Source organism: Taudactylus pleione, unplaced genomic scaffold (assembly GCF_031769625.1).
Source record: "Taudactylus pleione unplaced genomic scaffold, aTauple2 ptg000579l, whole genome shotgun sequence".
Taxonomy (NCBI): Eukaryota; Metazoa; Chordata; class Amphibia; order Anura; family Myobatrachidae; genus Taudactylus; species Taudactylus pleione.
In genome coordinates this window covers 5,760,218-5,782,599 of record NW_028284981.1, presented here as the reverse complement: position 1 = coordinate 5,782,599, position 22,382 = coordinate 5,760,218, and the positions used below count along the sequence as shown (strand labels likewise).

At 44.8% G+C, this 22,382-nt stretch overlaps 1 protein-coding gene and 1 non-coding gene across 2 annotated transcripts in view; both read left to right on the top strand.

Moving 5' to 3' along the window:
* The window catches only part of TBC1D13 (TBC1 domain family member 13), a 31,929-nt gene extending 13,662 nt beyond the window's left edge, over positions 1-18,267 (top strand). The window contains exons 6-11 of the mRNA XM_088453517.1: positions 2,641-2,800; positions 12,173-12,380; positions 13,904-14,067; positions 15,252-15,412; positions 17,173-17,230; positions 17,537-18,267. Of these exons, the coding sequence (XP_088309643.1) occupies positions 2,641-2,800; positions 12,173-12,380; positions 13,904-14,067; positions 15,252-15,412; positions 17,173-17,230; positions 17,537-17,608 (823 nt within the window). The 3' untranslated portion in view covers positions 17,609-18,267. The remainder of the gene's footprint in view (positions 1-2,640; positions 2,801-12,172; positions 12,381-13,903; positions 14,068-15,251; positions 15,413-17,172; positions 17,231-17,536) is intronic.
* Positions 7,557-7,664, top strand: LOC148481491 (U6 spliceosomal RNA). The gene has a single exon (XR_015871910.1). It is a non-coding gene; the product is annotated as a U6 spliceosomal RNA (small nuclear RNA).
* Positions 18,268-22,382: the final 4,115 nt, after the last annotated feature.

Genomic DNA, 22,382 nt, shown 5'->3' with positions numbered 1-22,382 from the left:
CCTGTTCTCAGATTCTATTACATTGGGCGAGTATAAAAACCTGTGAGTGTGCCTGTTCTCAGACTCTATTACATTGGGCGAGTATAAAAACCTCCGAGTGTGCCTGTTCTCAGATTCTATTACATTGGGCGAGTATAAAAACCTCCGAGTGTGCCTGTTCTCAGACTCTATTACATTGGGCGAGTATAAAAACCTGTGAGTGTGCCTGTTCTCAGACTCCATTACATTGGGCGAGTATAAAAACCTGTGAGTGTGCCTGTTCTCAGACTCTATTACATTGGGCGAGTATGCCTGTTCTCAGACTCTCTTACATTGGGTGAGTATAAAAACATGTGAGTGTGTCTGTTCTCAGATTCTATTACATTGGGCGAGTATAAAAACATGTGAGTGTGCCTGTTCTCAGACTCTATTACATTGGGCGAGTGTGCCTGTTCTCAGACTCTATTACATTGGGCGAGTATAAAAACCTGTGAGTGTGTCTGTTCTCAGATTCTATTACATTGGGCGAGTATAAAAACCTGTGAGTGTGCCTGTTCTCAGACTCTATTACATTGGGCGAGTATGCCTGTTCTCAGACTCTCTTACATTGGGTGAGTATAAAAACATGTGAGTGTGTCTGTTCTCAGATTCTATTACATTGGGCGAGTATAAAAACCTGTGAGTGTGCCTGTTCTCAGACTCTATTACATTGGGCGAGTGTGCCTGTTCTCAGACTCTATTACATTGGGCGAGTATAAAAACCTGTGAGTGTGTCTGTTCTCAGATTCTATTACATTGGGCGAGTATAAAAACATGTGAGTGTGCCTGTTCTCAGACTCTATTACATTGGGTGAGTGTGCCTGTTCTCAGACTCTATTACATTGGGTGAGTGTGCCTGTTCTCAGACTCTATTACATTGGGCGAGTATAAAAACCTGTGAGTGTGTCTGTTCTCAGATTCTATTACATTGGGCGAGTATAAAAACATGTGAGTGTGCCTGTTCTCAGACTCTATTACATTGGGCGAGTGTGCCTGTTCTCAGACTCTCTTACATTGGGCGAGTATAAAAACCTGTGAGTGTGTCTGTTCTCAGATTCTATTACATTGGGCGAGTATAAAAACATGTGAGTGTGCCTGTTCTCAGACTCTATTACATTGGGTGAGTGTGCCTGTTCTCAGACTCTATTACATTGGGTGAGTGTGCCTGTTCTCAGACTCTATTACATTGGGCGAGTGTGCCTGTTCTCAGACTCTCTTACATTGGGCGAGTATAAAAACCTGTGAGTGTGCCTGTTCTCAGACTCTATTACATTGGGTGAGTGTGCCTGTTCTCAGACTCTATTACATTGGGTGAGTGTGCCTGTTCTCAGACTCTATTACATTGGGCGAGTGTGCCTGTTCTCAGACTCTCTTACATTGGGCGAGTATAAAAACCTGTGAGTGTGCCTGTTCTCAGATTCTATTACATTGGGCGAGTATAAAAACCTGTGAGTGTGCCTGTTCTCAGATTCTATTACATTGGGCGAGTATAAAAACCTGTGAGTGTGCCTGTTCTCAGACTCTATTACATTGGGCGAGTATAAAAACCTGTGAGTGTGCCTGTTCTCAGATTCTATTACATTGGGCGAGTATAAAAACCTGTGAGTGTGTCTGTTCTCAGATTCTATTACATTGGGCGAGTATAAAAACATGTGAGTGTGCCTGTTCTCAGACTCTCTTACATTGGGCGAGTATAAAAACATGTGAGTGTGCCTGTTCTCAGACTCTATTACATTGGGCGAGTATAAAAACCTGTGAGTGTGCCTGTTCTCAGACTCTATTACATTGGGCGAGTGTGCCTGTTCTCAGACTCTATTACATTGGGCGAGTATAAAAACATGTGAGTGTGCCTGTTCTCAGACTCTATTACATTGGGTGAGTGTGCCTGTTCTCAGACTCTATTACATTGGGTGAGTGTGCCTGTTCTCAGACTCTCTTACATTGGGCGAGTATAAAAACCTGTGAGTGTGTCTGTTCTCAGATTCTATTACATTGGGCGAGTATAAAAACATGTGAGTGTGCCTGTTCTCAGACTCTATTACATTGGGTGAGTGTGCCTGTTCTCAGACTCTATTACATTGGGTGAGTGTGCCTGTTCTCAGACTCTATTACATTGGGCGAGTGTGCCTGTTCTCAGACTCTCTTACATTGGGTGAGTGTGCCTGTTCTCAGACTCTATTACATTGGGCGAGTGTGCCTGTTCTCAGACTCTCTTACATTGGGCGAGTATAAAAACCTGTGAGTGTGCCTGTTCTCAGATTCTATTACATTGGGCGAGTATAAAAACCTGTGAGTGTGCCTGTTCTCAGATTCTATTACATTGGGCGAGTATAAAAACCTGTGAGTGTGCCTGTTCTCAGACTCTATTACATTGGGCGAGTATAAAAACCTGTGAGTGTGCCTGTTCTCAGATTCTATTACATTGGGCGAGTATAAAAACCTGTGAGTGTGCCTGTTCTCAGATTCTATTACATTGGGCGAGTATATCAGACTCTATTACATTGGACGAGTATAAAAAGTGAGAGAGTTTACGCTCCCATTTTCTAAACTCTCTCCCTATTACATTTGGCCCAAAGATATCCCAGTTATTTTCATTCCTGTTATTTCTCTGTAATTCCGCAGGAGACTCTGCCCTGACTTCTCATTTTTCCTGAACCGCACGGAGTATCCCTGCCAGCTAATCATGGATCCAGAGAATGAATATGAGACCCTTAGGAAGCGCGTGGAGCAGACCACTTTAAAGTCTCAGACCGTGGCCCGTAATAGGAGCGGCCTTACTAATGTAAGCACATTGCTTTGAAAGTTTTTCAGAATTTGGAACCAGTCTGTCTGCATTATTTGTCTCTGTGGCTTCATACAGGTTATTTGGATGTTAAGGTTTGCAGACCTTCGTGCAACTTGCAGTTCCTGCATACCTCACTATAGAAACAAAAAAAAACCTATGTGTGTGTACTTGTATGCATATGTCACGGAGCCACAGCTGAGGAGATTGGCCAAGGATGGTATTCGGGGTGCAGAGTGAGTTGGGACATACTCTCACCGCTTGGGTGTAAGGTGTTTAGTAGGTCTGGCCCAGGTCTTGCAAATTGCTTAGATCAACAGCCAGGTATTAGTCAGCACCTGAGAGCTTGGCTTAAAGTTCTCCTGAGAACAAGGTTCAGGGCACCTGATGCAGAACAAGTTGGCCAGCCGATAGGCTGGATGGAAGTGTGGTTAGTGCCAGGGTGCCGGGGCCTGGTGGGTCCACTGATCTTGTGTACCGAAGGTGTAAACCCACAACTGTGATTGCTTTATTATAAATATATTGGTAACCTACTGTTGTGGAAGACCTGACATTTGCTGTGCAGTAGCCACTGAGTTGTGATGAATACAAGAAAAAAAAAAAATGACTGCTTTTACATGCTGGATGTGGTTCTTTAAAGTTGTCATAATATATAGTAGCTGCTAATGCAGCCATTATAAATGTATTTTTAAATTTCTCCTTCATCCACTAGGGGACACTGGAGTTCAAGACAGTGGGGTATAGACGGTGGTAGAGCAGAGCCTGGCACTTTAAATAATTCAGAAGTGTGACTGGCTCCTCCCCCTCTATGCCCCATCAGCCCCAGTTTTTAGAATGTGCCCGAGAGAGCCGGTCGCACATCAGGCTGTCTCCAGCCTTTTTCATAGTTTTTAATTTTAATGTTTATTTAACAAGCATTGAGGACAGGCAGGCTGCTTACTGTGGCAGTCTGCCTGCTACGTGGGAGCCGCAGGGAGGGCACCACACGGCTACTGCAGCCTGTGTCCGGTGACCCTGAGGAGGGGGCAATAACAAATTGAGTCATCGGACTCTGCGAGGCCCGCCACTGCTGACACCGGCATGTGTCCGGGTTCCTCGCCGCCCCCTCAGCCCAGCATCCCGGCCGCAGCAGTCCGTAAGTGTATCCCACCACTCCTGACTAGCTGGAGTGGTGGGCCAAAAACGCTGGGCTCAGGAACAAGCGGCTATTACAGCCTCTTTCCCCCTGTCAGTAAACTGGCAGTGTCGGAGCTGCTTATGTGACCCGCCGCTGCACTCTGCAGTCAGCGGCCGGGTCTCTACTAGCCACTAATTCCCCCTCCTATTTAATGAGGGGAGGACCGTCTGGCAGTGAGTCACTATAGGTGCCTCTGTGGAGGAATAATTGTAGCCGCACCGGGGCTTGTACCGTAGAAGCTCCGGCGACGGCATTAACGGGGGGCACTTAGACACCGCTTCAGCGTGGCTGTCTGTAATCTAGCAGCCGCTCAGCGGCTGTCAATTATCACAGCGCCGGTGCTTACAAAGAACACCGGCGCCAAGTTAATCTCCCGCGCGGCTGTTATAGGCGCGCTTAAACAGAGTCAGGCTCTCCCTCCTCTTATAAAGGAGACGCTGCACCGCTGACTACAGCGCTGACAGGACGTGAGGCGCGCAGTAGTCCTCCCAAAATGAAGATGGGAGGTGTAGCGCCAAATGCCCGCCATTACCGGGAACGGTAACGAAGTTAGTGCTATTCCTGGTTGTGCGGAGGCGTGGCTTAGGTCCGGCGGCCATTACTACTCCCGGGGAGCAGGTGCCGCAATTGCTTCTAAGCCTCTCGCTTAGTTGGCGCGCAGTGCAGCGCAGGTTTACGCTTGGCAGTGCAGAGAGAGGTCTGGGCCCCTGTAGAGGCTACACCCACTGTAACCTTAAATGCAATTCCGCTGCTGCAGCTAGTACAAGGCATGCCTAATGTATTATGACATGCCTACATGGGGAAGTGTGTGTTTATACATGTATGTATGTGCGGGGCCTTCCTGCATGTGTGTGTATGTGTGCGTGCATGCATGCACACACGCATACACATATATATATATATATATATATATAATATATATATATATATATATATATATAAAATGTCTGTTATTGCCAGTATTGTCTACTGAATTGATGGCGCAGTGGAATACGCTGTGCTGTGTAGAATCTGTTAAAAAAAAAAATGTATATATGTATAATCCCCTGTGCATAGCAGTAGCATATATGGGCAGCGGCAGAATCTAGATAGAACCTAGTTTGGTCTGTATAATAGTATACTGCTAGAATAGATTATGCTGATGCATACTGAGTGAATTACAAACCTACGCACGCAGTGTAGCAGTCTTCCTGCTTACTGAGTTACGCAGCGGCAAGGTCCATATAGAACTTGAATGGTGGTCAGATTCCACAATGAATTGTTAGAAGAGAGAGCACTGCAAAACAGTCGACCCCATAACTATCCTAACTGCTGCCCTACGTCATTGTGATGTTACTGTGTAGAGGATAGTTATAACCATTTTACGATTGTCTATCTCAAAATGGCTGCAGGAGTCTGTTTGATTAAGTTTTAATCAGTACTCCTAGTAAAGAGCAGCACCTCTACATATCATGGGACCCGCCGGCACTATTATAGAGTGAGTGTCTGGGCCCCTGACACTAGCTCAGGGAGGAACATGCCGCAGCCTAATACAGAGGCTGTGTCCGTGTCACTTGCCCTCCGCATGATCTGCCGATTGATCTATGTCTGTGTCAAATAGGCCTGTATACATCAGTATACTGCACTGAGGTCGTCTCTTTGATTCCCACTTTGAAAAAGCGGGTTCAACTGGAGCTCAACTGGCTCACCCAATAAGGCGAGTACACCAGTGACAGAAGGGTCCCAGGATCAAAACCAGTCTGGGACATCACGCTGTTAAAATATCCAGGCCCCTATGCCGTAGCAGAATGACGGCCACACGCGGCACATGAGCAGTCTCCCTGCGTGGAGGTAAGCCACATGTATGTATATATTTTTTTTTTTTTTTTTTATATACATAAGCCCTACTTTAGAACATATAAATATGTCTGGAGTGAAGTTTGTCCTGGGCTCAACCAAGGTCTTGGCTCAGTTCATTCCATGGCTCTACCTGTTGCTCATGTTAAATATTATTGTCACTATTGATCTTGATGTAGGTACGCGTATAGTATCGCTTCTTATCCTTACCGTAAAGGCAGTGGAGGATCTGTTATCAGTTTTGTCTGATACCTAGCATATTTTAAAAGAAGGATCCTGCGATTGGAGACTGGACTCTCCTGATGCGGTAGTTTGGTACTATATCCATATACCGTATATATAATATGGTGGCTCTATAGCCTAGAGTCATGTTCTGCAGCTTACATTGTGATAGTCACAATTCCCTCAGGCATTGCTTCTAGTATGGACCCTATGCATGTCCTGGGGCCTTCTTGTATGTCCACACATGTATATTGTGGAGCAAACTATAGGAAAATAGATAGATATATATATATATATATATATATATATATATATATATATATATATATATATATATATATAATAATATAGCATGCTAATCTCCTAGTACAGGAGTCTGACAAGTGAGTTTCCTATATTGGTGCTAACTCTTCCTTTCAAAGAGATTGCCTTCTCATGCAACTATGTTCTCTGGGTGTACGTGTGTATATGTACTGGTATATTCACATTCTTTGTATGAATATTTACTAATAATTGGGAAAACCTGTTTTTTAACCCTAACTGGGGTTATCGCTACAGATATATCCTTCTTTACCTGGGATAATTAAGGCACTCTATGTCTATGTACAGGTGCCTTTCTCAGTATAGGTTCTAGTACTCAAGATTATTGTTTTGTCAATATCTCAATTAAATAAGGCTATAAAGTGGCCCCTAGATACACTTCATATCAGTACATGGGGAATCCAGGTTCTACACCATCCTCAGGACCTAATTGTTTAAATGACAACAGACTGCAGTTACTGCTCCTGTGCCTGAAGGCCTAGGGCCACCCGCCGAATAGGCGGGGTCAGGCCTGGCTTGATTAGATGGGTGAGTATCAAGTAAATCCTTGGACCTGCGGTTCAATTTTGAATCCTTCACGTTGTGATCACTATAACTTTCAAGGGTCACTGGTGGGGATCCATCATCAAATATGTAATATTTCTGTGTGTATCTTTACCGGTACACGGTCTTATTTAAATTCGCCTTTTAACTAATATGCACTTCACCATTATAAGTATGAATGTACTGATACACTAGCAGACCGTATTTAGGGTATATGTATAATCTCTATATGTATACACATCCCTAATGTAACAAGCTCAGGTTTAGAGTCCTGTTGTACAAGCTTCTTGTCTCCACTAACATTTTGCTAGTTTTCTACAGTATTTCCTAAGACAACATCGCCAGACTGAAGTCCGTGCTGTAGAGCATTGCTTTTAGCCCACTGAACTACTCTCTATACCTGACGTGACGGGTTGCTGTGAGAGGGAAAAGGTCAGTGACATTCTACATAGCGTCTAGAGGGCTTCTGGTTACTCACAGGTAAGCGGTACCTCACTAATTCCTCGGAAGAGGCTACTATTTCATGCAACCTGGCATTACAAGTCTCCCGTCCGCACCCTAGCTGCAGTCCTAGCAGCCATCCGCTCTCATGATCAGTTGGCTCTACTACACTTTAGAGCTTCCCTGGCGTGTGGGTGCATAGTTCCAACATTGAGAGTGCTCGCTTCAGCAGCACATTTTCTAAAAATTGGAACGATACAGAGAAGATTTGCATAGCCCCTGCGCAAGGATGACACGCATTTTCGTGAAGCATTCCATACTTAATTGTCACTTTATTCTACTAGAATTTGTTGGAGTTATAAAGGACTGTAGCACTTCTATGGGCTAAGGCACTTCTTTACATTAAAGTGTGCGGTCATTCTGTTCTGCATTGGGAGCCCGATTCCTGTTCAGTATCTTTGAATATTTTCATCACACTGACAGGTACCTGATGGGTACCTTTATGGTTGTCCTAGTTCTCTAGCCTTGCTGTATGGGATGCTTCTATATATATTGGTAGCTCTCCCTGGGTGGCTGTTGCATCCGTGTTTTTTAACTGCCTGGGTATCCGGGTTGTTTTTCATACTATGTTCGGGCCAGCAGTTTGTACTGACTACGCACTTCCATCATGAGGGATGTTGTCTGTTGTTTGGGGTCGTTGCTGTGGTTTTCTTTTCAGGCCGGCACAGGGCGTGTGCCGTATAGTCCCCGCCTGAGGCGCCCCATACACGAGTTTGAGACCCACCCCAAGCGGTAGTGACCTCCCTATAGGCAGGCAACTGATGAGCTGCCAGACACTCTGCCAGTGGTCTGGTATGGGGATTTATTATTGCAGGGTTTCCGTTGCTGTTTGATCTCTCTGTTTCAGAGTGGTGGTACTGCTGTCTGACTCTCTGAAAGAATTGAGACCACAATTCCTTTCAAAACCGCCTCTGCCTCATACCCCGTGGGATCTCTATTTGTTGGAGACTTCCTTCCGCTGGTTGACAGCCTTGTAGTAGTTGGGCCTCGAGAATGGTCCAGGGCGACTGTTCGGTCTTCACTTTTTCCTCCCTGTATACTCTTGTTAGGAGTCTGTGGACAGGATCAGCTCTGTATCTGTAAATTGGTATTCTTATACGTATATCTATATGTATTCTGTCCAGCACTGCTGGAGGTCTGCTGTCGGCGACTTATACAGCTTCCTATGTTCGACTATAGTTCGGACTTGGTCTGTTTTCAGCTGGGTTTATGCTGCTTTTGATGTTTTCATCTGCGGGTGTTCTTTCGCTAGCTGTTGTTCCATTCGAATTACGCTGTAAGTTGTGGAATTTCTGTGGTTGTTTAGCAGGGAGTTTTGATTGTCTCTTCTGCTCTGCGACACTTGATCCTCAGCTCTTGCCTTTCCATTGAGCCTACGGTTCTTGGCGATCCTGGTTTTCGGTTTTGCCAAAGGGTCTGCAAGTTCTCCGCGCTTCCCACCCGGGAGGTTGGCTTTGGGACGTCCCCACTGTCTTGAACTCCAGTGTCCCCTAGTGGATGAAGGAGAAAACAGGATTTTGGTACTTACCGATAAATCCCTTTCTCCGATTCCACAGGGGACACTGGACGCCCGCCCAGCGCTGCGTACCTGCCGTGTTTTTTTAGTTCCTTATATGGTTGTGTGACTGCATGTGTTCCCTGCAGTGGGTTCCTCGGTTCTCCTTCAGTCGGTATTGTTCCGTTCTGTGTTCATCTCCTTCTCCTCATTTTCCTATTGTCCTCCGTCTCCTCTCGGGCTCAGTTCTTAAACTGGGGCTGATGGGGCATAGAGGGGGAGGAGCCAGTCACACTTCTGAATTATTTAAAGTGCCAGGCTCTGCTCTACCACCGTCTATACCCCACTGTCTTGAACTCCAGTGTCCCCTGTGGAATCGGAGAAAGGGATTTATCGGTAAGTACCAAAATCCTGTTTTTATTTCTATTTCTACAGTAGTATTGTGTTAAATGTTTTTGTTGCACATGGGTATAGATAAAAAAAATAAAGCATGTATCATTCCTACATAGAGCCTCATTCAGAGATGGTTTGTGTACATCCCTGATGGTGGAAGGACTGCGCATGCGCAGGATAATAGCAACATAGTCTCTCTGATCCCCACTGGACCACCAGTTTATTTATCTGATCTATTTAAGGGAAGCAGTCGGGAAGCTGACTGATGGAATCCCGACCACCGGCTTCCCAACCATCTAATCCTGGCAAGGGCAAAATGACAGGCGTCGAGATCCCGACGCCTGACATTTTACCTATGCCAGGAGCCCGACGCTCGGCATCCCAATCGAAGGTAAGCCGGCGCGGACAGCCGCGGGGGGGTGCCGCTTTGGGTTAGTTTAGGTGCTCCCGGGGGGGACTTAAACCCCCCCCCTCCCGGGAGGGTTAGGTTTAGACTAGGGGAAGGGGGGCTTAGGGTTATGCTTCCGCACTCCCCCCCCCCCCCCCCCCCCCCCCTTGGGAGACTTAGGTTTAGGCAGCGGGGAAGGGGGGTTAGGTTTAGGCACTTGGGGGGGGGGGGGGTTAGGGTTAGGCACCCCTAAGGGAGTGTTAGGGGGGGGTTAGGTTAGTTTATACTTGCCTTTAGCGCAGACGGGATCTTCACCTCTGCTGGGGCTTCCGTGGCCGGTGGCAAATCATACCGGTCCCCTATTTAAGCCAGAAAGCTCCAGACATTAAGTGATTAATATGCCCAGCAGAACATTTGAGAGAAAAGGATGACTGGCCACAGTGCCACTCTGGGCGATAAAACCCATGAGCAAAGAGCAACAGTGGGTGAAAGATCATGATCTCCGTGCAGATGCATTCATTCGAAGGCACCTGGAGATGGTTTGACTGCAACTTTCCACCTGTGGCATGAGTAGCCATTTCTATAGAATGGTCTGATGTGATCTCCATAGGCCCTGGCCTGCTGGCAGTGCATAAACTACTCATGTAGTGTCCATAGGCCTCGGCGCAGTGCAGGAAGGTGGGGGATGGTCAGAAATGTCGGGGCTATGTAATAGGCTACGAGTTGTGTACCACAGCGCAATTTTTATATGATCTCGGCTGCAGATGTAACACGGCAATAAGTAAAAAGGCTATACTAGATTGATTTTGTATTTTCAATTATTGCCGGTTCAAATCTGGAGCCAGGATCACTGAGATTGCGCTGCTGCACGCAACTTACACCCTATTGCGTATAACGTGGCCTCTTTAGTCATGTTTTGGACAAATGAAGTAAAGAGTGCGTGATGCTAAAGCCCTGTATAGCCAATCGGTGATTCTGATGGGTCTGTATTGTCATTGGACACCTTTTTCCGGCAAAGGTCATTGGTAGTTGCTGCTTAAGCTGGGCACACACGTCCAGATAATACGCTTGTCGGACCGACAGACATTTTATCATCTCAGTGACTTTTCTGTGGAAGGATGCGTCCCTCCTGCATAATCGATCACTCTATACCAGTGGTGGCTAACCTTGACACTCCAGATGTTGTGGAACTACATATCCCAGCATGCCTTGCCACAGTTTTAGCATGCCCTAATAGCAAAATGGTAGCAGTGCATGCTGGGATATGTAGTTCCACAACATCTGGAGTGTCAACGTTAGCCACGAAGGCTCTATACCAAGCCCCACTATTGGTGTTTCCTTTTTGTTTTTTTTGCACACTGACTGTAGCTTTTACGAAGTATCCTTTGCACATTCCCGTCTCCCTCCACGTCATACAGTGTTTGCTTACATTCTGTTACATTTCTCCTTTCCTGACCATTATTGCTGTAAGTGGTGTGGGGTCCCGTGTGCAATTTTTCTGCTTGTTGTCAGGAATTTATTAGGAGAAATAGAAGTGTATCTGCCATTATAACATCATCATTATGCAGAAAGGTGTGTGGGTTTTTTTTTTTTTTTTTTTTTACAGTAGTATTGAGATTGATGTAATCTGTCCAGTGTTCTGGAGAACCAGTAAGTAGCAGCTTCTCCCCTTCGAGTGTTCCCCCAAGAAAATGTTGCCAGCCGAGTGGCATTAAGAAGGGCAGTGTAATACTTAACAATAATGAAAAATGTTGAAATATTTATATTGATTTGAACTCAAGATAAACAATTTTAAATGCACGTTGAGACCCAGTGCTGGGGTTGGGTACAGGATGCCGGCGGTCAAAATCCCAAAGCCGGCATCCCGACAGGGGGCACAATCTTGACAGAATGCTGTAAATATACTCTCCTTCCCCTACCCCTCTCACTCCCTGCAATCCCTCCTCAGTGCCTAAACCTAACTCCCCCCCCTAACCTTAATAATTACTGTAGAGTTGCTGGCGCCAGGATTCTGACTAATGTTGTATTTTCAGCTCTGGCCTGCTGAGCATCTGCATCCCGACAGCCGGGAAAATTACTACACCCCTAGTGCTGCACCCTGAGACAGAGTCTGCACTCTCCGTCTACCCCTTCTGCCATCTTCCCGCTGTCCACATAACGCCCTGCCTGGATCTCTGTTACTGTGCCGGACACAGTAACGTGGCTCCGATTTTGCCCGTCGGACCACTAGCGCAGGGTGGCATGTAATAAACCTATCCTGGGGAGAACACTGCCTACAGTAGTGATGTTACTAATGTGGCTGCAGGCAGATAGCCCAGCAGATCCATATCATTCTCTGTATTTTAAGTGAGAAAGGGGCACCTACACTGCATTCCCATTGCCATCCACTGGTGCTTTGTAAACCTAAACAATTGAAAGCAAGTTTTGTCTAATGCATTCTCCACATCGGGCTCGTCTGTCTCTTTACTCACAAATCACTTCTGTTCTTCCGTCCAGGTGAGTTCTCCTTTGAAGGCCACCTCTCATTCGGTGGGCGATTTAGAGCCTCTGCCCAATGGCTGCGAGGCACACTGGGAGGTGGTGGAGCGGATCCTTTTCATTTACGCTAAGCTGAACCCCGGCATAGCCTATGTGCAAGGCATGAATGAAATAGTCGGACCAATCTATTACACGTTTGCTACAAACCCCAACAGCGCTTGGAAAGGTGAGGCCAAGTCTGGTGTCCTTTTGATTCTCATTAATACTTTGCAATGGATGATTTATCGTTAGAGTTACAGGAAGAGATCAGGAACAGCACTTATCATTTCACGTGATGAAAGAAATTATTTTCTACCTCAGATATTGTTATTGTTCTCCTGAAATGCTAGTGTACACCTCCAGAGCAATCTATGATCATATGCCACCATCAAAGTATCTAACGGAAATGAATGCCGATACTGGCGTCAAGGTGCCATCGGCTGCAGTGTATTTCCCCCATTGTATTTTATCCAGAGGATGACCAAGCTAAACACTCATTTAAATGTAACCTCACTGGTAGGCCCCAATAATGTCAATTGCATATTTTCACCTCAGATCAATCACCTCATTAATGTACTATGCTAATTATAACTACACATACCATTTCTTGTAAGAGACACCCAGTTCATTTATTAATTTCTGTTAATGTGTTTGCCACTGCCGCCTCCAATGCCACATCGCCGCCTCCTGCACATGAGGTAACAAAACCTGACAGCATTACCACCCTTACTGTAGAGAACCCTTCCTGTTCTAATGTCTGATAGAGAAACCGCCTTTCTTCATTCACGACTGACAAAGCCTATTATTCATCCTGGGCATATTTAAACCTAAAATTTATCCACCTTTTTTATTCAAACAAAATAAACCTGGGCCATATGGGGCCTGCAATGAGGTGATTGGCCCGCTGCACACGTTAATTCTTTCCCCGTGATGTTTAGCGGTATTGATGGTGTTGAGTAAGAAATGAGAGTGGGGTGCACAAAATAAAAACCACACCCACTTTATAGTAACCTGTATCTGTGCGCAATATTATAAATAAAAAAATACTGCACATGCTTAATGTGGTCCTAATTCAGCGATGAACGCAGCAGAAAGGCTAATGCATCAGGAGGCATCTGATGACAAAACATGCCTCCTGCCGGCATTGCAGATCCGTCGCTGCCTCCGAAGACGCAGGAACAGATCACGATCCGAAATCCTACTGAAAAGGGACCGGTGCAGAGGAACGAGAATCCTTGTAATAAGGATTTATCGGACTTTCTAATGAGTGTAGAAGTTGCCCATATCAACCAATCAGCTTCTAGCTAGCATCTATAAAATACATGCTATAAAATGATAGCTAAAAGCTGATTGGTTGCTATAGGCAATTTATATAATTCTCCGCTCTTTAGAATGTTTAATAAACCACCCAATAGTGCCATACAGGGATACTGGCAGAACCTGCCATCATAGTGTGAGTTACAGGCCCTGGTATGTTTAATGATGATATTTGATCCGTATAACTCTGCTTTTAGGGAACCCACTAGATAATCAATCTGAAACGTACAATACAGTAGCTGCATGTTTTATTGAATAAACCCAGCAAAGTTGTTCCTGTTACATGAGGGTGACCCCTTTCAATGTGCTGCCAAAATGGGGGCAACAGTCATATAATCTTTAAAATGTGTGTTGAATTCTGTGAAATTTGATCTCGCTTATTATTCCAAGCAGAGCACGCTGAGGCCGATACCTTCTTCTGCTTCACCAATCTGATGGCCGAGATCAGGGACAACTTCATCAAGAGTCTAGATGACTCTCAGTGCGGAATAACGGCCAAGATGGAAAGTGTCTACTCCACCCTGAAGGAGGAGGATGAGGAGCTGTACCTCAGGCTGGTGAGTAGGCTCAGATCGGGGTCTCCACAATGGTTCTAGTATTCACAGCTCATAAACTGTATCAGAGCAGACTGCTGGTAGTAATTCCATTCTCTTCCTAAACTCTTCTGGGCAGGATTGGAAAGCTGAATAGGGACTTGGTACTGGGCATAAATAGGATATGGACTGGAAAAATTACTCCCTTTTTCAAACTTGTGTATCAGTCGCTTACAATCGGCCACTGTTTGGGATGAACTAATGAATGCTGGTAGTTCATTATGAGACCGTGACATAGGGATGGCCATCGGTGTGGTTTTAATCGATGGTAACAAACTGTGCAACAGAAGACCATCGATGGTATCACCAACCGATGGTCATCCCTATTCTTGGACTGCCTGGCCCGTGGGCCAATCAGATCCTGGGGGCGGGGCTTCGCAGGTGTCAAGAGAGGAGCTACGCTCCATGTCCCGACACCTTGCAAAAAAACACAAAACATTTGGTTATGCTTTACCACCGATGGAGGGTAACCATCTGGTTCTCCCCCATCGATGGTAAAAGTATTCAACATCAGCCATAAACCATCAACTATTGTAAATCATCGATGGTCGATGGCCATCCCTACCGTGGCATCACTCATGCTCTGCATCCGCTCACATGGCGGTTGCAACAACTGTGCTGAAAATGTGTCCTGTTTTTCCAGGATAGCCCTGATTTTTGCCACTGGAAGTTTTGAACCTGGAACATAGGCGTGACTGCATAGCAGACGCTGAATACACAGAGCTGTAACATAAGTCCCTTTTTTTTTTCTTACATTTTGCCTTCCCAAACAAAACATGGACCGCCTTTTATAAATGGGGCGCATTAATGTGAATGCTATATATTTTATGCACAGCGAGCTTATTCTTGTCTGTGAGCATTAAATACAATTGCACATTTACTTGTTGAGTCGTCAACTTTTTTAGTGTACAGGGCAAAGCTGCACATCTCCAGTCAGACCTGCCTTAAGTGGCTTTCCCATGTACTAATGAATGTATCCTTGTTCCCGTATACCAGCTGTTGTGATATAGCTAGCAGGCCTATTGGGCTTTACAAAGCATTATGGGAAACGCAGATCTGCCATAGCTGACTGTTAGAAGGCTGCTTATATTTGCTCTTGGGTGAACACCTCTGCACTAGGGTCACCTAACACCAATGTCTACCCACAGCAAGAGCAGAATATCAAGCCTCAATTCTTCGCCTTCCGCTGGCTGACTTTACTCCTTTCCCAAGAGTTCGTGCTCCCCGATGTCATTCGGATCTGGGATTCATTGTTCGCGGATGAGAACCGATTTGACTTTCTTCTGAAGGTTTCCTGTGCGATGTTGGTGTAAGTATTCAGCAGGTATAAGGCTAATAAAGCTTATATAGGGCAGCACAGGCGGTGTAATGGTTAGCGTTACTGCCTCACAGCACTGAGGTCATGGGTTCGATTTGGAGTATGTTTGGCATTCCGGCGGTCGGGACGCTGATGTTTACATTACCGGTGCCGGAATCCCGTCACCAGTCAGAATACCGGCGCCAGCATCCTGCACTGCGGAATATGTGTACGCGCAATATAAATAGCAATAAATAATAATAAATACTGCCTAGCAGTGCTATACTGCTAAAGGGAGCCTTTCAGTCTCTTATAGAGCAGTCTAATGAACCCCAGATAGCAGTCAGGAACTGCAGGCTAAAAACCAGGTCAGTATTACCCATCTTTACTCCCAATCTAAAGCAATTACAGACATAAAATGTAATAAATAATCGTACAGCAGAGTTACATTTACCCTTACTAGATTCTATAAAGGAACATTTTTTTTATTTTTATTTTTTTTTTTTATTTTATTTTAGACATTTGGCAAGCTTGATCTTAAAAAGAAAAATGACACCCAAAGCTATAAACTTATTTTTGATCTGCGGTAAAGTGGGTGAGATGTTAAGATGTCACATAGGTGCACTCTTGCTGATTTTAATCCTTTTTAATAGCATTACCTAGAGCCCTCCTCATTGGCTGAATGGGCAGCTGGGAATGGCTTATATCACTTCCTGTATACTCTTATTGTGCGTACACACTGTACGATAAGTCAGCGATAACTATAGCGCTGACTGATCTCTCTGCATCTTCCCGGTGTGCTGGATGATTGATATCGATCATCCAGCACACCACCAATGACGTGCCAGCAACGATCGCGGGCCCCTATGTAACCTGGATGATATCGACCAGTTTGGCCTGCATGCACGGCCGATGGACGACATCGTTATTATCCATATGTGTCCGCGCATCGCTGGTCGTTTGAGGGTTGGAAGGCACAAAAAAAATGAACGCTATCGTTATTGTGCAATTTTATCGTACCGTTTGTATGTGTCATTTTGACCCTGAAACACAAAATCGACCCAAATCGACTTTCAGTAAATATACCCCTAAATCACACATTTACTAACAGATGATTTTTGACATTGTTTAAAAAAAAAAAATTCAAAATCATCTCTCAGTAAATTTATGCTTTAGACCCTGAAATACAAAATCGTCCTTCAGTAAATATACCCCCTTGCGTTTTATATTCCTGAATTGTTATCCGTTCATATGTCACATTGTACCTATCAACAGGTGTTGCTGGACAGCTAGGGGAATTGTAACAATGGCTCTATTATACTACAGTATCCATCATTTTCTAGATTTTGGAACATTCCCTGATTTGTATGTCTCCATATGTGATGTGCTTTATATATTTACGGTTGTCCTTTATCCTGTTCCCTATTTGTATCGCCATTGCCAATATAACCACGGCCTTGCACTGCGTGCCCATGTTCTTATTCTCGGTTAATCATCTGAATTGTGTGATATATATATATATATGTAATTTTTTAAACAACACTAAAGAATGATGCAGCGTTCAAGTGCCACATTGCTGTGCATTGTAAGCATCAGTCCACGTGTGAGAACTGCTCATGACAAAATCTGCCTGTAAATCTCTGAAAAAGATATTACACACGCTCTGGTTTTTATGGAAGGCTGTGTTGCAGTGCTGTGTGTTGAACTAAAAGTCCTACCATAACTCTGTTACCGACCTCTATCTTAGGTTTCACTCTTGCATTCTGTTTCAGGTTAATCCGTGACCAGTTATTAGAAGGGGACTTTACAGTGAACATGCGGCTGCTCCAGGTAAGATAACACCTACTGGGGACTTGAATGATAAACAGGCAGGGAAAGGTGCAGGTGGGCTTCTGCCTTGATTTTTAATTACATTATAAGATCTTATGTACAGTGTTCATTGCCCCAGCTTTTTTTTTTTTTTTTTTTTTTGTAAGCAGAAATACTTTAGTAGCCTCATGTAGAATGGCCAGGAAAATAAGGGTTCTTGCAGCCGCCTTTACAGATGGGCAGAGGACTGGATGTTTTTTTGTTTTTACAGGGGCTAGTAGTTGATTGAACGGTACTCACGATCTACATTTCTTTATATCGCTGCAGGATTACCCTCTCTCAGATGGGGATGTTCTGCCCATCTTAAAGAAAGCCAAGGAACTTCAGTACCCCAAATAAGAGTGCAGTGATGCTGGCCACACTGTCTGTGCAGCAGTCTCTCCCGCCTGGCTTGCTGTCACTCTGCTATGGAGATGCCGTACGGGACCATGGATCCTTTATTCCTGCCAGCCTTGCACTGAGCGCAGGACGATTTCAGCACAACCACGTACTTTATAAACTAAGAGAGGTCTGCCGCCTCCTTTACGCGTTTTACATGGACACAGGCGCGTTTTGCAAAATAAAGTGACAATCTTGTCTCCCCACACTCCTACTAGTGACACTCCTGTCCGGATTGATGATGACTGATTTTGCTACGGGCATTGGGCTGGGATGTTGACGTGCTCACATGTGCCTAGGTTTTGGCCTCATCATGACCAGCCAATGCACTATAGACCTCTTTGAAATTAAAGGGGCTATTTTTTATTTTATTTTTTTTGTGGTATGCCTGTTCTGTACTCAGACTGCTCATCAGTACCGTCGGATGTTAGAAGACTGTTATCAATGTTACACTTGTAGCACCCAGCCACTGAAGGGAAACTCCACAGTATAACTAAGCTGCCTCTCCTCTCCGCTCCGGCCCTGTTGCCTGAGCCACTCATTAGTTACATAAGTGTTTCATCGTATTGTTTGTCTTGATTTTCTTCATCTTAAGAAAAAACATGATTTTATTGAAATTGTGCAGTGGTTGGAAAATGTATTTTTCTTTTATAAGCAACCAGAATTTGTTTGAAAACCTAAATACTGGATTAGGCAACCTTTTGTCTTTCCAGATTTCGATGAATTATAATGCTATAGGACATGCTGGTAATTGTTCTTCATTAATAGGTTCAGTACCACAGGATCTCAACCCTTGCGGCAATAATTGTGTATTTGTTTAGGAGAACTGTTACCTCACCTTCCCAGCACCTTGATATAATTTTTTTTTTTTAAGGGAATGTACGGTTTTAAAATATATCCTTTAGATCACAGGTTCTCAAACTCTGTCCTCAGGACCCCAAACAGTGCATGTTTTCCAGGTCGTCTCACAGAATCACAAGTGAAATAATTAGCTCCACCAGTGGAACTTTTAAACTGTCAGTGAGTAATGACTACACCTGTGCACCCGTTACGTGACCTGTTTGGGGTCCTGGGGACAGAGTTTGAGAACCACTGTAACCGAATAGCATCACAATCAAACCTAAATTACAGATAGTATCTTGTTACTTTTACCTTTTTTTTGGCTTTAAAACTGTTATTTTGCTTTTCAAAAACTAGTTGCATGTTTTAGGGCTCGCTGCCTGGCCTGGGGCTGTTGACTCTGGTCCTAGTCACTTGATCTGTGTGTTGCCACCCTTATAGACATAACCTGGTACAGCTATAAAACCAAATCCACAAGTAGCAAGGTGGTGTAATATATAGCAACCATATAATTATGTACCTTTTTGTTGTTTTACAAAGTTGACACAACAGGCTGGTTGCTATGAGTTACAACAACTTTTTTGCATCATTACTTGTGGACCAGTTTTCATAAATGATCCTCTTATGTTAGATCCCAGTTACTTTTTTAGTTTACAATCTCGACTGCATGATCTGAAAAAGGAATTTAGAATGTCGTTCTGTTGCAGGGGAATTTCTATGTGAAGTGGCTTCATACATGTTCATACATGTCTTGATTTGAGTTCTCCAAAGCAACACAATCTGACAGGGAGAGGCTAGTGCTTTGTAAGGTATAAGCTGTTGCAATAAAGTTTGGAAGGGAAGTAGTTAGTTTCTCTACAATGCCATTGTCGACAGTGCTGTGTAGGCTAAAATGTGCTCAACATTACGCTAATGTTAATGCATTGTAACCAGGTTAGTAGTACAATTTTAAATCTTGCAAAGCATAATTTTTAAAGTTATAGTGCCGACACAGGTGCAATGATTTAATTAACATCAGTACCATGTTGGCATACTGTGCACGATATTATGCTGCGACATTGTGAACGTCAGTCTATCATACCAATCCCGTTTGGGAAGGGACTCATTTATTGGAATTTTTACCACAATATCTGCAGTGTTCAGAGCCAGCAGATGTCACCCTAAAGGGCCCTATCCATTTATAGACTTCAAGGTCTGAACGATTAGCGCTCAGACATTCAAGTCGCTGGGTGCTGAGCGGCACTGAAAGACATTCACTGAACGTCTTTTCAGTGCTGCCGCATGTGCGGCTTCCTATCTCCTAACATGCCAAACCTGACGACTGTCGTCAGGTTGACCGGCATGTTGGAGAGATAGTCAGGGTCGGCAAGGACCCAGCGTGCACGCGCATCGCTGGTCCTTGCCGACTATCCACTAGCAGACTTTCTGTACGTTCCGACCAAAACCTCCTGGTTTTGGTCGCATCGTGCAGAAAGTCGGCAAATGAATAGGCCCCTTAACAGAATGTCTTTGCAGTAGACCATACAAAAAAAATATATAAACACTTATCGAATGAATGACCTATAATTCCTGCCTTCCATGGCAACTGCAAGGGAATATCTTCACTCTGAACAATGGGACTTTTTTTGTTTTGTTCTGTTCTTTTTAATTGTAATTGATTCTAGATTTAATTTTGTCTTGCACAAATTAAAAATTACAGATTATTTTTTTCTATTGAAAAAAAATAAAATTGTTACAATAGTGATTAATATTTACTCTTAAATTTTCACACGGTGCTTGGTGTGTTCCAGGTGCCCCATGATATCTGAGGAAATAAATTTATATGGGGGTGGGTGTGTGGGTGTGTGTTAAATGTAAATCAGCCAATGCTATGAGTATAAGGGCAGGCGTCCAGTGTTACCCAAGATGCTGTTTTCTCTTTCAGCCATGGTGGACACTACGGATCATCTCAAAGCTGTCCACCAAGGGAGGGAACGCTCCAGTGCCATGCCTGGACCCCTCACACAAAGCTAGCATGTCAGAGGTGAAGGTGACAAACCAATAGAAAAGTGTGCACTGAGAAACAGTGCAGTCCTGCAAAAGTAGCTCTGTCGAGCCACCTAGCATAGTCCACTGACCTGGTTGAGAGGGCAGTCAGAGTCTGGAACAGGCATGTTTCCAAAGTGAAGTCCTGGCAGGATAACAGTCCAAATGCAAGTAGCTAATGTCATACCCATATCACATGACTGTGCGACGAAAGCCCTGGGTCCAATCAAGATAGGTCTGCAGAGCTTGTACAACATTCCAAGACCATAAGGACAACCGAAGACCCTCTTGATCCACCTCAGGTAAGACAAAACTACAAGTACCTGTTAGATATGGAACCGGGACACCACATAAACAAGAAAAACCCTCTGGTTCCCAAGACCGTGCAGTAGAGCACGTCTGCCAATCTAGGACACGATGCACTGTGAAAGTCTGACTGCAGGAGAGATCGTTGGAAGATTGGTGCAGAGCTGCTGGGGAGAGTTTCAAGGGAAATCGTACACATCGGCTGATCGTGTGCAGATCGCCATGTGTGTAGCCACCTTTAGGGTAGATAAATCCAGCCAAGAGCCCTTCAGGCATATCACTGTGCATCTGCATAACAATGCATTTAAGGTCCCACTGAATTACTAACCTGTAACTTAGAGAACAATGGTTAGTAATGCAAACAGGCAGAGACCAGCAAAGAATGCACTATAATAAGATTGATTTTGGGCATCATATTTTTTGTGTGTCTGTGTGATCTCGTCCCCGCTACACAATGCCGAGATACCACCATTGTGCAGAAGGGGGTGGGGCCACAATAACGCGCTTCAGACTGCCCACTCGTACTGTATAAGTGGGCGGCCACATGAGGAAAGTGCACGCTGGCAAGGGGAGACTTGCTCCTGGCCCCGCCCCTCCCCCCCCTGGAATAGTGGGCACCACCTGGTTTTTGGGAGCCTCGCAGCCGTTTTTGGAAAAGTAGGAAAGTATGATGAAGAGTTGTTGATTGTGCACCAAAATACTTAAACAATCGCAAACATTTATGGCCATAGGCAAAGCAGCTACTAAAGTGTGCGCTGTTTAGCAACAGTAGCATATGCGCTTGGTTTACGCCTGGCATACATCTCAGACACTTATCTCCCACTTACGCTCATTAAAAACCATTTCTTTATGTGCAAAACAACCCCCCAAAAATAATTTGCTATTCGGCACCAATTAAACCTAAAAAAAACATCTAATACAGAGAGAGGGACTGATTTATAGTTGTACGTCATGCACACAGCGGTTGCTTTCTGCACATGCGCAGTCCTCCGCCATCAGTGATGAGCGCAAACCATGAATCAGGCCCACAACTCACCATTACATGTAGAATAAAAAATTTTTTTTGCCTGAACAAGTACACGGAAGCATATTATATGCTAGAGCGCCAAAGAAGGCACCAATGAGCTCAAGCAGAGTATTCTCAAACAGCCAATCAAAAGCATGTGACATCATTCTCATCATCCCCAGATCAGTCGGTTTTCAACTTTGCTTATACCACTTTTACACCGGATCTAAAACCCGGGTTTTTGAAGGGTTAACCCGGGCAGCTCCCTGGTGTAAAAGGGCAGAGAGTTGGATCGCTGGGTTCAGTGACCCGACAATCCAACCCAGGTAACTAGCAGGGTTTAACACGGGCATAGCCCGTGAAACCCTGCTGTGAGAACAGCGCACTCCGGGTCACGATGGCCTGGAGTGCGCTGCTAGCCGGCCGCTTGGTTCAGCTTCAGTGGCGCTTGGAGATGACATCATCTCCAAGCGACCACTTTCACTCCGCAAAAGCCGGGTCTATGCAGACCCGACTGCGGTGTGAGCGGCGCTGACTCGGGAATATCCCCGTGTCGGC